The 18,427-nt window shown below is 37.2% G+C and overlaps 2 protein-coding genes across 15 annotated transcripts in view; both read left to right on the top strand.

The window, feature by feature from the left end:
- LOC126366026 (probable phospholipid-transporting ATPase IA) overlaps window positions 1–10,029 on the top strand; it is a 94,534-nt gene extending 84,505 nt beyond the window's left edge. For 13 of the 14 annotated variants that reach the window (XM_050008904.1, XM_050008898.1, XM_050008899.1 and 10 more), the window contains 2 exons: window positions 5,910–6,001; window positions 6,343–10,029. In XM_050008904.1, coding sequence (XP_049864861.1) covers window positions 5,910–6,001; window positions 6,343–6,440 — 190 coding nt within the window. In that variant the 3' untranslated portion in view covers window positions 6,441–10,029. Of the gene's footprint in view, window positions 1–1,555; window positions 5,146–5,909; window positions 6,002–6,342 lie in introns of those variants that run through there. The other variant, XM_050008896.1, reaches the window with a different exon arrangement.
- A 2,458-nt stretch (window positions 10,030–12,487) lies between these two features.
- LOC126366522 (phosphatidylcholine:ceramide cholinephosphotransferase 2-like) overlaps window positions 12,488–18,427 on the top strand; it is a 112,077-nt gene continuing 106,137 nt past the window's right edge. Inside the window, exon 1 of the mRNA XM_050009663.1 lies at window positions 12,488–12,937. Within this exon, the coding sequence (XP_049865620.1) occupies window positions 12,811–12,937 (127 nt within the window). The 5' untranslated portion in view covers window positions 12,488–12,810. The remainder of the gene's footprint in view (window positions 12,938–18,427) is intronic.

Here is an 18,427-nt window from a genome sequence, read left to right as displayed (position 1 = left end):
ATAGAGATAGGTAAGCGGACCCTGTGAAAAACGGAGTAATTCTAGGGGGATGAATTGTAGGTAACTTATGGCGTTATGAATGAATCTCAGAGTTTAAACCATCGAAAATCTTAAATTATGAAAACTAACAAATCCGTATAAAATTAAAATACTTTCTCTATAAAAAGTACTTACAAGATTTTAGTTTTAATTACACTAATTTTTAATAGAACTGGATAACTAAAAGGTCGTAAAAGAGACGAAATAAATCCTACTCATACTTTCGATAGTTCTCAAATAATTAAAAAACAAGTTATTCCAGTAACAATCTTAAGAACTATCGAAATGTGAAGAGTCAATGTTATGGGTTTTGCTAATCTTACAATTCGAACATTAGATCTTCCTTTTCGAAATTTAGAGTTAAAATTATTCCTGTCCTCATAATATTGGGAATATATTAAAGGTAGATTGACTAGATTTCTTGGTAGTAATTATAGTTTTATTAACCTCGTAATTACCTACTTTTAGACGTGTAATCTAAATTATGATAAATGACATAAAGACTGACGGACTGTATCCAAATGTCTTCCAAAGTAATTTGTAGTTTCAGTATGTTATTAGGCAGTAAATTATTCTGTTGTAATTATCTAGATATTTTAGATGTAGGCTCACGTAAAATAATCCAATATTATTACTTTTAAGAGTGTTTAAATGGAAATTGAATGTGTGTTTGTGTGCTTGTTGTGTAGAGTGTTACATAGGCAAACCTAATATTAGATACCTTTTATAACATATCCATGTACACGTGTATATATGTGTATTATTCATGAAAATATAGATGTCGAGATATTTGTATTCATCAATGTAGTGCGAATAGTACGATAGCATTTATGAAGCACCATACTTTATTCAAAATTTAATTATATTTATCAATATAGATTATACGGTAACAAGCATGAAATTATATATTTTAATTGGCACTATTTTAAATATCAGAAATGATTACGCACATGGCTGCATGGATGCTATCACTAACACTATCGTTTTAGGTATCGACGGAACCACTTGAATATTATGCTTAAAGTCATTTCAAGGGAAATATATTGTATAACTGCTGTTATTGTCCTCTTTATTCAAGAAGATATGTTCAAGTGAGTTCTTTCGATCCAAAGTCCCTATACCTCTACATTGTGTTCACGGTAGCCGGCGGGTCCCGTCCCGAGCCCCGTCGCCTGCACTGTGTAATGAGTGTGTAGTGTGCACGCTAAGTATTTAGTTTTCATTTCAATATTACCTTTAGTTCGCTTTGCATCGCCCCTCCCCGCACACATACCGCTACACTCGTATTCATGTTCTGCATGACAACTGTGGACGGCGGTGTAGCATCATATATGTGCAATGCTGGGAAAAGGTGTATTTATATAATAGCTAGAGATAGCGAAGTGATGCCGGGAGTCGAAGTAATTCACGTGGACCGCGTCGCCGCAGCGGTGGCGGCACGTGGGTACGAGTGTACTGGGATGTACAAGAGCACGGTAGGCTAGGTTTGACGTTCTGTGTGGTTGCCGCGGTGTAGCAAGTGTCGCGGCGAGCCGGTGGGGCTGAAGTGGCGGCGGCGTGCCGTGGCGCCCGAGGACGCTGTGGCCCCGCGCGCGGCCAACGGCGCCGGCGCGGCCGCCTCGCCCGCGCTGCTCAACGGCCACGGCCGGCCGCGCCGCGCGCGCCCGCGCCGCCTCGACTCGCACGTTGTATGACAGTCCGCCGCTGTCACCTGAACTATTGGACTGCTATATTAAAAACGCGACAACTGTGCTAATAGTGAACCGTCCAACGCCACGCTGAGCTAACGATAGAAAAGCGTATATAATGCGACCTCGCATTCAATATCGATGACTGATTCGATTAGAATGAAACATTCCTACGGGTAGCAATTATTTTTCAAACAGAAACGCGCTGCTGATGAATAGATATTTTACTGTAATACTCGTGAAAATTAAAACAATATTCAACCATGTAAAGAGAGGTTTAAACTCTTCGTGGAATTGATATTAGAAATATTTTTGTGATACTGGTATTTCCTTCGTTTTTATCGTAAAACAAATGGAATGTTATGAAACCAGGGAATTGAAGAATTTTTAAAAAAAATCGGCAGCGCTCTTGTGTTTCAATGTTTGAATATAGGCTCTATTGGCTCTGCTATAGTAGCAATTGTTGTGTTCCTCGGTTGTGTCCCCGGTCCGGCGGATCGAGGGTGACCGCCCGTAGTGCCAGAGTACTCGGCTAGATGTCGCTCGACAACGACTTATGGTATTTTTATAGATATTAACTTATTTTTATTAACAACGAAACTAACTCTAATGGATATTTTTATTGCAAGATGGACTTACGTCAGTTATATGTTAAGAGGAATTACCGCTGGCAAATGGTAAATATTGTTTGTGTGCGTGTTCGCCACCGAGTAGTTTGCACAGGTGTGTCCGAGCTATGCTCATACGAATACTCCGCACTTTGCTCCTTTACTATTGATATTAAATTATCATCATCATCTCGAATCTTCCCAGTGTTAAAAATGGCATCACAAATTGCATTTAACATAGACTTATAAATTACAACGATTGCCCCAAATGTACTACTTCCTTCTATAGAAATGTTATCAATTAGGTACTTATATTTTTGTAAGATAAATATTTTTTAAATACTACATTGTCGCATTCCACTATTGTTATAGGTACATAACTACATACTGTAAATAATGTGTGCCATACATTTGTACATATGGATAGGCCAACATTCCGCAACTGTTTGTTCTTACAACGATAATGTTAATTAATAAAAAAAACGCCTTGTATTTTTCTTGAGACTGCTAAATACGATACGATAAATATTTGTGCGCTAACCACATATTCCGAATAATTCGTTTTTAGTATAACTTTAATAATTGTTACTATTATTACATACATTATATAAAGTCTCATAATAGTCCTCAATTTTGAAAAAAAAAAGTATTTTTCTATTACCCACACTGGAACGTTGGTCACTCTGACGCTACGATTAGATCATCACACACTAATGTTCTGAAAGAATCCGTCTAAAGAAGGCTAAAATAAAATATGAATGCTGTGATTTTCGTAGATTTTGTAAAAGACAAGTTTATTGCGTGTAGCGCGGCTAGAGCTAGGACACTATTGTAGAGAAAAGTTGTCTGATAATTTACTTAGCGACAAATATTTACATTGAAAAAGCAAACACCTTAATTTATTTTACAATTAACATAATCACGGAATATGTTTCAGGAGCGAAGAGTAACAATGTCCGTACCGTTGCATAATGTCGCTATGTAAACTGTCAAATCAACTAAAGCATTAGGTAATGTCGTTAGTTACATTAGCATTTGTATTAGGTACATTAATACTTGTGGATAGACTTCTTTCGTTTGATAGGTTTTCACTGAGTTATCAATAGTATTATAAAGACTCAAAAGCCTAATTTGCTCATCTTAAAGAAGTTTGTTAAGGTTACAGATACTAAAACGTTTCTTTAGTTACAGAGTCTGTTATATGTGACGGAAACATACATTCCAAAACTGACAATTTCACGGATAAAAATGTCTCTTATAAGATGCTCATTTGTGTTATACATAGAAGTCCGCTATAAAGTCTTCATCGCGAAAAACGTCGACCAAAAAGGGCCCGACGCGTTTTGTTATAACTTCTAAATATTTTGAAATGTTTGCATCACTACATTGATTGTGTTTTATTAACTTATTACAATTCCCGAGCAAAGAGTCATCACGCACTCTTGTCAATGTTATTCGCTATAAATACCGTCTATCTCGCGTTTCAGATTTAAAGTTGTAAGGCTTCCGACTTATAGAAGACGGATTGTAGATCTTAACAAATTAAGCATTATGTTTTCACTCTTATATACTATGGATTAATCTTCAAAAATATAAAATTGTTATATAACTTTTGGAATCCCAAAGAATCTCAAATTACTTTGAACATTGCTCTTCCTAATTTGTAAATACTCTAAGATATACGTCTGTATTTTATTGTACAAGCAGTGAGTATGAAATGTAAATCTATTCTTTCCTACGCTATTTTACTTTGCACTTCATATTTTCACCTTACACTTGTGTTGTGTTACACTTTATTTCTTCCATATATTTGAAGTTACATTCGTGTGAAGTTACTTTCAGATGCTTCCAGTTGTCGGTCTTCCGATATAAAGCCCTGTTTTGATCGGGATACTTTGTAGAGGCGTTCAGTAGCTGTGGTAAAAGAGTTACGTTATTTATTTCACAGATAGCGTACCAACTAACACTTAATCTTGTAGCTAACAAATAGATCTTCCCTCCCCTTTAGTACTCGTAGACTTCCAGTTGTCTTCACGGTGTTATTATTTTGTTACTATCCTCAATGAACGGTGTAACTTCAAATATTGTAAATTTTCTTCTTCCTTTTTCTAAAATTTGTTCACGCTCATTCCATGTTTGTAAACTTGTCAGCTCATGTATGGAGTGGTGGAATAAACAAGGTGGCCTCGCGCTTATGCGATAATCATTTATCATTGGATTTTTCATCACAGTTTATTTATCAATTTATTAACGAGCTCTATCATGCAGTCATGTTCACCAAAGAGCAGCAGACTTGTCAATATCATCAAATAATAATAAAATAAATATTCGTTATTTCACTTTGCTCAACCCCTACCAGATCATCGACAATGTGCAGTCTTCAAACGCGATGATTAAATCATCTTTTTCGAGAACTGCACCATTTAATAGTGAAAACTGCAATAAAATAAGTGCAACTGTTCTCTAAATGCTCCTAACTTATTACTTTGTCAATCTATCATATCGATTCATATCCCTCGCTGGTGAGCGTTAGAACTTGATTGGTGAAAATGTAAACAAATGTAATACGAGCCACATGAACATAACCTTGTTTTCCCTACCACGACTTGTTCAAAATAGCGAATGTATATTTGTAACGGTGCTAAGATTCCGTGCCTTGTCATTTGCTCATCAAATGTACAAAACTAGCGTTTAGTTGTCACAACGCGTCGCAGACTTATGTTACCAGTATTGTAATGTACATAATAAGAGAGCCTTATTGCTAACGTTTGTAAAAAATCATTATTTATTTAATAAAGTGTTGAAATTTATACGACTTGTATTATGTAGACTTAAGCCAGTAACGCTAAGCCTAGATGAATGTTTTACGTTTGGTGGTGGGACACTTATTAAAAAGTGTAATTTCTGGAATTATTAAAAACTTAGTAAAGGTAAAATTCATAAAACAAATTACGTAATTTGCTTTATGAATTAATGCTTTCTTTTTTTTAATTTTGCTTTCTGAATCTACATAGATTATATAGTATTTGTGACTGTTTCCCGCCACGAATTGTAAGACGTATCCAATAAGAAGAATGAATTGGTTTATCTATAAATGAATGGGGTATTGGTGCAATATTGGCATGGGGCGGTGAGGGCGATGGCATGGAGTGTTGTGATTGTTGACTAACTAACGATGGTGGTTGTTCCCGCCGCAGCGTCGCGGATACGCGCCACGCGCTGGCCCGCCTGGCCCAGTGTAAGTATGGAGTATGTATGCTAGCATGGCCTCGCATGACGCTTGTCACATCCCGCGCCCGGCACCAGGGCCACCTGACTGCCACCCTCGTGCTCGGCGCGCCTCTGGGCAGCATCCTCACGCTTACTAGTACCAACCAACCCATAAAACTCAACCTATTATTTTATCGTGTTATATTAGCCAGAAGGTACTTTCGTACGAAAGTCCCGTCGATTTCCACTGAGTATGAGTAGAGAGTTGGGACCGGCCGTAACCGATACGCTGGTCGGTCCCAACTCGGCATGTGTCGCGGCGCGCATGTCGCTGCCGGTTGTGACTGCGAGCTCTGTGCTGCAGCCTCACGGAGACGGCGCGCCTGCTACAGAACGTTCGCAGCGTGTTCAGCCGGCGCTCCGCCACGCGTGCGCAAATGGAACTCGAGCTGTCGCGTGAGTACTCCCACACGCACGCCGCGTAGCCGCGTAGGCGCACGCGCACAATAGTCATACACCTTCCTTTAATTTCGCAAAGCCTCCTAGCGCAAACTACACTACCACTTTTGTGACGACCAGTCATCCATCACACGATCACAGTGTTTCAGTTCTCGAGTAATATCGACACGGTTTGTGTTTCGGCACCAACGATCGGCAAGGCCGACATGCCGGTTTCTTCACGACACTCATTTTGCGCTCATTTGCAGAGTTGAGACTGATTTTCTTTGAGGCTCACTTTTTGGATTATGAATTGTAAATGAGTGGGGGTGTTGTAATGTTTGTGTGTGACGGTACAGATGGGTTCGCGTTCTCGCAAGAGGAGGGCGGGAGCGTGTCGCAGACGGACGTCATCCGCGCGTACGACACGAGCCAGCCGAGGCCGGCGCGCTCCTGAGCTGACGGCCGCCGCTGGCGCCGCCTCGTGTGCTGAGGCCGCGCGCTCCGCGACGGCACCACCGCCGGCGCGCACGCATCTCGTACAAACCCTGCTATCCCTACCGAGCATCATACCTCTGTTTCGGTTTAGTTAGCGTTTCACACAGTATTTCTATATTTCACAAGTTAATTTTGTATTCAATCTCATGACGGGTAAGTGGAGCGGCGCAGCGAGTATTCAATACAGCTGTTTTGGAAGGAGTTGAAATGTTTACGATGTAATCGGAAACAGGGAGTCTATAAATTGACATTAGGTCATTATAAAACTAACAAAAGGAAACTTAGTGTATACTTATTCGTTTGCAAATAATTATATTAGCTTGTAAACTATTTACACAAAGAGGTTGAATTAGGTAAAATCTGAATCTATAATAAACTGTTCACTGCATCAATTTATTAAATTTATAGAAATCCTTTAATTAGAGGGACAATATTGCTTCTCGTTCAATCAGATCTGTTAGTTGTTGATAATTTTATTTATTAGAATGTTATGTGACAATCGGTTACATTGCAGCGTTAAGTTTGATTAGATGTTCAAATTGTCTTTAATTATATTTGTGAGTACCTCACTTTTAAAATAGTTAAGCTAAAACTTAGCGACCAACCTCGAATTCAATTAAAAGTACATAATAATTTATTTAATTTATTTTTAAAGACAAAGTGCGCTTTAACAGTGTTATAAGTAAGTTTAGATAGACTAACTATTGTGTAGGTGTGAATATATGTGGCCTATTTATTTATTTATCTCTATATTTTGCTACTTCAAGCAAGGTGTAAATAGTACTGCAATTACTATCTAAAAAGTTACAATAAAGTTTGTCAAAGAGAGTAGAAGTCGAACTTGTATTGATTGTCATTAGTAAGAAATGATATTTAAATATACCGTTACTGGTTCAAATCTAGAATGCCCAACATTACGTCCCAATTTCTGTGGCGCCCACTTTGGGTCTCGCCACAAACAGAAGTCCCACGTTGGGCGCCACTGTTAAAATCTGTTTCTGCCTCGGTTTTGCAAAAAAAATTGTTGTTCAATTTAATTTAACATCTGGATTAATATGCTAGTTCCTCTTAATCTTCGTCATAATCGAGGAGACGATTTAAATGAAATTAGAATGTCGGCTCGAAACCGCCTTTTTAACTGTGACAATATCCAGCCCTTGCGGCACGGCATCCGCGCCGCGCGCATGCGAATTATATCGAGGGCATTGACCAATAACCGTACGACGTCTATATACGGAGATTTTCGCTGATTCGCTGTGTCTATTGGTCGGCGAGGTTGCCGTGCAGAGTCTGCTGCTTCATTTCTATTAACGGATATTCCATGGCGCCGTTTACTAGCTCTCCTGTTTTTTAGGCTATATAATTCAATACGTTTAAAAGGGACTGTTGTAAATAAATAGGCCGGTGACAAATGAGCTTCTCCAAAGGCGATACATACATAAGGAACAGCGTGCAGCAACGATGGCAATAATTACATTACACCCATAAATAACTTCTACTCTTTTCTCCAAACTAGCTACTTATTATATTAATGTAATTTATATTCAAACAAACGAATAACACAAACATAATTCAACTGTGTGCGAAGTTGTCATGAACACTATGAATTGTTATAGATAGGATATCTTAACTTTAATGTGAAACGCTTAATATGAATAATCAAATTGTTTTACTTGTTACTCTAAATTGCAATTTCTTCGATATATTTTGTGTATTTTTGAAATCATTCTATTTAACACAGTTGCTACGTCCGTTAATATAACTTATCGCTATAGAACTTGATAATATTTTTTATTTTATACTTATATATATACTACTTATCTAATATTAGCTATTAATAATAAATAATAATTTACCTATCATGGGTGTAAATCTTCATCGAATAATCATGTTGTAATAACTCAAAATGATCTTAATGCAAGTTTCGTAATTTATCTTATATTCCTATGTTTGCGTAAAATATAGTTGGTTGATGTTTCGGTTTTTCAAGATTTTCTATAATTCACAAGATAGGTAGAGATAAAACTAATAATATACATCTTTACGTACAATTTACACCTTGTTCAATCTCTTCAGGTTATTTAGCCGGTGTCTAAGCGCTAAGCTTGCTATCATGTCGCTTGATGTGTACCTATATATGTAGTCAATACTCTGACCAAAACGTGTACGGGAATTTATACTTTACTGCATAGAAAATGTATCCAAACTTTTAGGCCATTAAAACTTATACTATTAATGGATATCTTCTAACATTGGGCACCTAGAGAGATCTGCGGATCGTAAAAGCAGCACGGATTTTTTTTATCCTCACGTAATAGCATATTGGCACCAAAAAATGTTAAAGAAAAGTTACCGTTAAAATGTTTTGTAACCTACCTTTCGACTATGGTTGTCTATTTTCAAAGTATTGCCTATAAAGTAGTTTTTGAAACGTGATGAATACCTACATTATATTAGTGAGTGCTGCATCCTTCACTCAACAAAAAATATAAGTCAGCTTTACATCAGTAACGTTTCATCGGTATAAAATATACTATATATTTACATAATAACAAAATGGATTATCTACTATAAATATTTACTAAATTATTGTGATATATAACTTGGTGAAGCTAAAATTTTCAGAGTCTTTACAAAGGTCGAGTGCTAGTGATTTTTTGGACGACTTGTAACTGATATTTATCACATTATACCTCTAACAGTTTATTACTGTTACTTGGATAAGGTTATTTTGGCGCGCGAGGCGAGTTGCCGTGACGACGGCGTGTACTTAACGTACCCATGGCATTTTTACTTGGTTAATTGATGTAAATAATCGATGAATGGTTTCCGCGGTAGAGCCAAGGTCGCCGCTAACACGTTCGCATTGAACTTATACAAAGAATGATTCATTGGCGATTTTTTTATTAGAGCTATTACATCATTTTGTAAACAAGTTGTGTCTATACAATACAATCATTGTCCTAAACAATGATGTTGAAGGAAAACTACGAACTGCATTTATCTTATTTTCGGTCTCGTGTTCCACACTCCTTTGGTCCTAACACCCTTTAATCCTATAAAATCTAATTACTTAAGAAATAAAGGGACCAATTGAGGCTGTATTGTAAAGTAACGAGTGTTATGATCTATATTACGTTACAAAGAGAAAATTAGATAGAAAATTTTGACTCGGACGGGACTTGAACCCGCAGCTCCTAAAAGGCGGGACGAGCGTGTTAACCATTACGCCACCGGGTATCGTCATTAAGCTGACGCCGGCGCCATCTACCGAATATTGAGTAAGTACTAATATTTAGACCTGGGCCTAGTACTGTGGTTAACACGCTCGTCGCGGCTTGACGAGAGTCCGTGTCAGTTTTTTTTTTCGATTTAATTTTCTCTTTGTGAGTTTTTTTAAGCACAGGTGAGTGCTAAAAATCAAAAATCCTCTATTACGTTGTTTTAAAGTCGATTATTCAGCAACTCTCCCCGCGCCGCCCCTTTTTGAAGTAAGCGATGTGAAATGTGAATGTAACAGAAAATATATTATTTGTTCTCGTTCTTTACTACTTGTTTCATTTCTGTTCTCAGCTTGTCAACATTGATAGAAAATAAAACCTTACTCTCCAAAGCAATTCATCTAAAATCAAATCAAATCAATTTATTTCGGATAATATGTATACACCCATAATTTGTTAGTAACAATGCACAAAAAACAAAATCTAAAAAAAACAATATTGCTATTTGAAATTTGTTTGCATTGCGCACTTACTTTTATATGCCGTTGGTCCCGGCTATTAGCCGTAAAAACTCCTCCACCTATCCGCAGTAGAGCAGCGTGGTGGAGTGTGCTCCATGCCCCCTCCGGTTGATTGAAGGGAGGCATGTGCCCGGCAGAGAGACGTATATAGGATGTTTATGTTAGGTAATGTAATTAACTACTTCATCACAAACACTGAAAATATTCCTTTGATATGGAAACTGCGGTTTTTTGACGTCAGTTACTCCGTCAAGCGAAAAATTCCGTAAGTAAATAAATACCATGTCATCATCTACATTATGCAAATGACAGACGTGTGGTACGCAACAAATACCTGTATTCCCTATCGGAGCGGGCAGAGACAAGTCATCATAATTCGCAGCCACAGTTTTTACGGAACCATAATGAGTAAGTGTTATGGTGTCAGGTACCAGCCCACAGCCTAAAATACGCGCAGACTTCCCTGACATATGAGTTCCGTTTGGAGACATAATTATTCCAAGAGGTCATAGGATTAGGTAAGTACCTATCTATACCGATCAAAATTGATGGGGGAAATTATTAAACTGTTTGTAAGTATGCCTACCGAGCCCGTGACATGAACAGGCTATATACGTCCCACTGCTGGGCACAGTCTTCCCCTCGATCAACCGGAGGGGGTATGCAGCGTTCTCCACTATGCTGCTCCGCTGCGTTGGAGGGTGTGGCCCAGCCCGTACAAAAATAAACGCGTTGATGTCTTTTCTAGGGGCGATCATAGAGGGGCAATTGGTTACATGCATAGGACAGTACTATACAGTAAATAGGTATAAATTACAGTCTGTCATATTTATGTTATGTATAGATAATCTCGATGACCATTTAACGGATTTGGATGTGTTATGTATGATCTGCATTTCTCTAAGATTACCCATGGTATAAGAAGTTTTGTTATCTTTTGTGTCACCTACCTACCTATACAGGCGTAGGGTAATTGTACACTGACAAAATATATATACGGTCGAACCTCATCCTTTTTTGAAGTCGGTAAAAACTGGGGTCGAGTAGCTGGTACTTACTTACCTATAAGACACGGAAATCATAGTGTCGCACATAAACCTAAAAATAGCCATTATATCACAGAGTTCGTTATATTTACTACACATTAATATATAAAAGACCTACAATTGTCTACTAAACACCAAAATAAACAACATTTTGTCTTGATCTTGAACGATACATTTCTGAATGCGAAAATAAAAATAGTCATGACTAAATCAGAGTGTTTGGAAGCGAGGAACTACCAGTAGCGGCAGTGTGTATAATTGAATCAACATCGGAATCTCACTAATTGTTACAAATTCAGAAGTGATGTAACTTAATTTTCACCTAATGTTATTAGTAGTTTCAGAATTATTTCCATCATTATCAATACTTAGTTGGGTACCAGTCTACTCAAATAAGCAAGTCACGGGAATTTTAACCATTTCAAAAATAGGTATGTAGGTAGGTAACCTACCTAGGTACCTTATTTATTATTTCAAAAATGAAACGTTAAACACCAAAGTAGGTAAGTAACTACATAAATTGCTTTTTGAGTTTTGTAGAATAAATGCTTAAAAAAGCGCGGTTTTTTCTTATACTTAATAATGTTGATCCTTTCTTACTACTTAGTAGTACTTAATACGTACTTGAATACTTAGTACGTAATATAATTGTCAAATCGGCTAAACAAACCGTTATATTGTTTTATTTTACTCTTCTAATAAATGGATGGTATGGCTGGCAGAGGAAGACCGAGAAGGACTTACATTGACCAAATGGGAGATGTCCTTAGAAAAGGTTTAGGTAATACGATCTATTCCTAACCGGCGGGCGTGTATGAAGCGATTGATGAACGTGGAGGAAGCAAGAGAAGTGTGTCAGGATCGAAGCAAATGGAATTCTATAGTCTCTGCTTACCCCGGTGGGAAATAGGCGTGAGTTTATGTATGTATATATGTGTGTAATAAATGGACCTAAGTTCAAGTTATTGTTAGGTATTTCATCTGATACATTAGGTATCGTAACAGCGTAATACAAGTGGGTGGGTACGCAGTGTTTACGATAAATAGGAATGTGTACCTACCTTCACATCACAAGTACACAAGTACCGTCCTAGTACGCGAAGAACCCAGACAGAAGTGAACAGACGCGAGACAATAGGGTGTGCGAATTACACAGGTGTTATCATCGTTATCAGTGATGTAAGCGCAGGTGTGGTGGCCACTGCGGCCGGCAGTCGCGACCCCGCCGCGAGGCGCGCCACACGTCGCCGCTCCGCCTCGCTGCCTCGCAGTGCCCCGTCGTGTCTCGTCACACTAAGTGCCTTCGAAAAACACGTGCCTTAAAACACGACCACTCCATAAAAAATATTAAAATAATAAACTCGATTTAAATACAATATTTTCGCGTGGGAATTGGATTGTATCGAACTAAACCTGTCTATTCTGATTGTTTACAAATACAAATCCGTTGGTAACGCGCGTGTCGGCACGCTTTCTGGTGTAAGTAGTGCAGTGGGTGCATTCCTGTGCGTGTTGGCTGGTGGGAGCGATGTGGTAGTGGCATGGGAGCTGTCAGGGAACTCCGCAAAGGCGAGATGGCGCGATCTCCACGCAGGATAACCGCGCACCGTCGCAGCCGCAGCCGGTCTCGGGAACTCTCACGACTGCGGACGCAACTCAACGGAAAAGGTACGCACTTTCCAAAACTTTTTCAATCAAAAATTTAGTTAAATACTTTTATAATATGTTTTATCAAATACGGACAGATATTCTTATTTTACCCAAATGTGCAAAAGTAAAACACCCGAAATAAAAATGTTGAAATAGCAGTAATTAGCTTGCAAAACTAGGTAAAACATCACAGTTTATCTATGTAAATATTGTAAGCACGTAAAAAAGTACGCAGAATAATATAGATACATACCACGCGGCAAAACGTTGACTCTACCTACTTTGTCAACATATTTTATACGTTATCGTGTATCGTGATATTTACTGAAAACGTGAAAGTTGCGTAGAACCTAGAAACTTTCGGATTCGTAGGTACGTAGGTATTCGTAATTTGAATGCAGTTATAAAGCATCGGTCATTAATTTAATATTAGGGAAACTACAGTCATAAAAATGTAAATAAAAAATAAATTACTTAACTCTTGATAACTCACTCTACAAGCTGTAATCGTTATAGCCAACAATAACTTTAAAGTTCAATAGAATTTATTCATCATCCGACTCTATAGTAGAGTTCGTGATTTGTCAATTCTGTGGTTTTCGAGAAGAATTTCATGCCTAACGGAACTACAAAAAACTACTTAAGCTTTTGATAGCAGCAGATTTGATAAAAAGACAGCCAGAAGGTTATTCAAATAAAAATATTACGTGAATTAAGTTTTCAAAACGTCAATATACAATTTTAACGTTTTATTCAAGACACTGTAAACAATAACATTGCATTGAATCTATTGAAGGTTAAGGCTAAAGCCTCCTTGATGATAGATTACACGTTAAACATTATATAAGACATGTATCTAACTACCTACTTAATGAAGAAAATTGCATACTTCCGACAACTTTGGTATGAATCTTTGCTAAGTCCTGTCATTTACCTACTGATTGTAATAAGAAATAGGTGAATAATAACTGACTGTAAAAGTAGGAATAAACACTGTTTACGTTACTTCGTACCTATTTACTTTAATAATACTATATTTTCAATAAAATTACAAATATACCTACGTTAAAAGAGTTAGTAATTTCCTAAATTTGTTTGTAGGTAAGTACTCTATATTTTATTCTATTTTTTATTTAATTAATACTTCGAAATGAGGCAAGCGATAAATTATTCATGTCCCGTCTCTTCCTAATAGACGGTATTTAAAAAAAAATATTGAGAAACTTAGTGACAAACCATCCCCACACCCTAAACGTAGACTGTTTGGCTATCTGTTATTTCGTCTGAGTATTATATTTATTTCTTCAAAAAATCCATAATGCAACATAAAGTTTCACGTGTATTATTATTGGAAGTACAACCCGTCATGAGTTATGTGAAAGAGATTCGTCGCGGTTTTTGTGGCTAATTGGTTCGTTGTGGCCTTTTTAACCACCGTGTAGGTACAAGTGGAATGACTGCAGCATTCGGCACATTCGCACACCGACCCAGCCTTGACACCGTTTTCAGTTCAACTGCCAAATTGGTCCGGTGAATCTAATAATAATACCTACCTTGTTTGTAATAATTAAGTATGATAACTACCGCCATGAAATACAAAATTTTATTCTGTATAATTACAAACATTTATGAAATGCGGCATAAAAAATTTGGCTCATTCTCATTATACAGATGTTACGCTGTACCTAAAACACGATTTGCGAATATCCTTCACTTTTATCTTTTAATTTTAAGTACTTAGGTATAATACCGAAGACCGAACTAGGCGTGATTTTTTTGTAGGTACCTATGTATGTGTATATTATGTACCTATTTAGATACATTTTACCTACAAAGGTAGGTTAGTTATCAATATTTATTTCCTATAATTTACACTTATTACACTTTGCTATTCGGGTAGGTATTTAGAACCGCTTTTTGTTGCACTTAGTATACGAGACATATATACCGTGCGTGACAGTCATGACATGTATGACTTATGAATTCATATTTTTTATTGAAATAAACGTTATTAGCTACTAGGTGAGGTACACGCGTGGGAGAAAGCCAGAGAAAAATATAAATACATCGAGGAATCGGGTCTAAACCCTGTTATCGTTTAAAGGCGTATACGCGTTTAACGACCTCGCATCAGCTTTCCATAGAGCACTGTTCCTTCCGTGGGTGGCTTACTTCGGGTCATCTTAGAGCAGGCAAAATACCTCAACCAGTTATATCTGTCAGGTTGTTAAAATGTACTAGGTTGTTATGAGCTGAATATCTTTCTAACTTATCAATAGTTTGAACTTTTTATTCATTCGTTGGTCTCTTATGGATTAGCTTATTGTAGATAGTTCATTTATATAATACGTACGTGTTTCCTTTTCTCTGTATCTATGCGTGTAACGTGTGTAAGATTCTGTTAAGACCAACTTCATCGGCGAATGTTCTTCAGCGAACGTTTACTGACGAGTTGCTTTTACAGAATCGCATAGGTAGCGGCATGGGGTAGGCAGCGGTGTATAGTTTTTACATCCACTCACTCCCCGCAAGCTATTTTTAAGTACAATAGCATAACACCTTGCGTAGATTCAAAAATGTTTAATTGACCTTCAACAAGTTTATCTATGATAATTCACATCACTAATTTAAGAGCCACGCTCTTGTCGGTGTAGCATTCTCCTAACTCTCCATGCTACTTTTATAGATAGATAGATAGATAAATCATTTATTTGATCTACAGTTACACATGCATACAATACAAATCAACAACAATACACATCACATACAGAATGCCTTCTTCTTTTTCTTTTACTTCTTTCCTTTTTTTGCTCCTTTTTTCTTTCTTTTTTTGTTTTATTTGTTTTCTTATGATAATTACGTTGAATAAATAATTCTGATTTCCATGTAATAGGAGCGAAGCCTATTGCCATTAACCGGGCACGTGACATGAATTATCTATGGCATAAATTCGAAATTTACCTATGGCATAAAACGAGATAGTTTAAGAAACATAATCATGTCGTCATTATCTTCAAAAAATTCTTCTAAACTCGCTTCGGGCCCAATGGTCGATCTGCTATTATAGTGACCACTGTGAAAGCACATTAAGCTTGATTTCAATACTGATAACCGTCTCCTAATCGTTAAAATCAGAGTGTAATCACGTAATTAAATTATAAGTAATTGTCTCATTTATCAATAAACCGTGCTTTCATTAAACTTATCACTTGTATAAGGAAATATTACAAAATAATTCCTCAACCAATCTTATCTACAGATCGCGATCGTGTATGTTTGAAGTTACGTATGATATACCTATCTATGTACGTATATATCTAGTTTTATGAGCAGAAGTCGACACCTACTTTCACCGGCTATGGCAATACGCCTGTTATCGACCGGTGAAGCGTCTTTATCATGGATATTAGTGTTATTGTACTCATGCCTTGTACTTACGAATTACACTTCACATTTGATACATTCTCTCTCTCTCTATTTAAGAGCTGCGCTCTTGTCGGTGGAGTAACCGCCATTCCTCTCTTCTTCCCGCCAAAACCTTCACCTCCCGATACGACACGACCTGCACCTTCTCTTTTATTTGTTTCATTTGATACATTAAATGGTGGATTTTCTAGGCTACGTTCCCTAAAAAACGCTATACAGATTAAACGTGATAATTTCCTATTTTCTCATTGCTCGGGTACACAGGTAATTATTCAAAAATATAATGTATAGGCAGAGGCTCTAACAAAAAAATGTTGCTCGATATTTGGATCAGATATGGCATAGAATTATGATGCTATTTATATTACTTCTCTTTATTTTGATCAAAATAATAATGGGTGTAAGATGTGTTGTGTCTGGGTGTAATAACAAAGGTCATAATTTATACCCAAAATCCAAGATAAAAGTCTGTTATCCATGAAATCAAACGGTACGATAAAGGCAAATATATTTGTAGAGCGCCAAATATATTTTTTTTGGGAGGGGGGGGGGGGACATATCCTGGAAATTTCCTCATTAGATTGTAACTTAATCGAAAAGTCGTTGGGAGAAACATAGAAAAGTAGCGAATTGCTACATTGCATTTCAAAGACAATGGCCCCGATTCCTGCAGACACCGCCTAATTTTATTTTAAGTTATATCCGTCATTTTCATATCCGTCGAAAAGGAAAGGGACGGATGATTCACAGCTCTTAATTTTAGGAAGAATGAGTAAATGAATGAATAACCCAGGCGAATCAAAAGGTACGTCGCTGGTATGCAATCCATTTGACGTGCTGTCTACTTAACTGTGTCGGGTTATTGACGGATGTAAAATTTTTAGACGGTTGGTTTAGATTTGTGATTAAAATTGACGTGTGTTCCATAAATTTTATGCTTGACGATTACCCGTCCCTTTCCTTTTCGGCGGATAAGAAAATGACAGATATAACTTAAAATAAAATTAGTTGGTAGCACCATTACCTATATTTGACTGGGTAAATAAATATAAATGGTTTTAAATGCTAATCTAGACAAATAGAAATAGAGGCTACTTTTTCTTTTTGACTTATTTTGGAGTTGCCATAGTAAATTTTTTGTTATGCGTATCTGACGTAGGTAGGTAAGAGTTATTTATTCCTTTGTGAACCAAGTTGTATTATAAATATAAAACATGTCAAAAATTACGAGTGTCCTTTCTAATAAACCGTTATCAAGTTTACATCTTTGTCACGTGTAAAGAAATAGATTCACTTTCAGTAGTTTATTGTTCTACTTTAATAAAATACAACCTTATTCATATAGTACCTAAGTAGAAACTAGATTGTATAATTGACTACGCAAATGCAAAACAACGGATGTAAAGGAAATCTTAGGAATTATGCATATTTGCTTTGCATAGAGTCTTACCTAACTGTAAAACTTATCATTGGCGTGATGGTGGCACAGTACTACTCGTATTGTAGAGTGGGGCCGAAATATGCACAAAACGTAATGTTTTACCGGGGCGACGATTGTATTACAAAACTTTGCAAGTCTTTCATTGCTTCTTTTGGCGCAAGCACAACTAGCGTTCGTTTTACTACGCAATGAACTGCGGGTAAATCGATGTAATGGTTCCGCCAGAAATATCTTGGTGCGACCGCTTAATTTAGCGCTGAAGGCATATCTGCCTTGTTTCTATGATTTGTGGATGGTGCTGTTATAATTTTCTCTTGTCGTGTGGTTCTTGAGGTCGATGATCGCCCTCAACAACAACAACTCTGGTATCAGGGTCTACCCTAGCTAGACCTAAAGCCCGAAAGCCCTTCATATAAGTCCCTAATAGTCGCGGGACCATGCGTACGGAAGGTTGCCTGGAAGTCTATTGTACTCTCTTCATGTTCTATTTGTATCTTGTGTTGTACATTCATACATACATAAACTCACGCCCATTTCCCACCGGGGTAAGCCGAGACTACTCGTAGAATTCCATTTGCATCGATCCTGATACACTTCTCTTGCTTCCTCTACAATCATCAATCGCTTCATACACGCACGCT

Source organism: Pectinophora gossypiella, chromosome 4 (assembly GCF_024362695.1).
Source record: "Pectinophora gossypiella chromosome 4, ilPecGoss1.1, whole genome shotgun sequence".
Lineage (NCBI taxonomy): Eukaryota > Metazoa > Arthropoda > Insecta > Lepidoptera > Gelechiidae > Pectinophora > Pectinophora gossypiella.
Note: the sequence above shows the minus strand (reverse complement) of the source record. Positions and strands in the feature narration are given on the sequence as shown.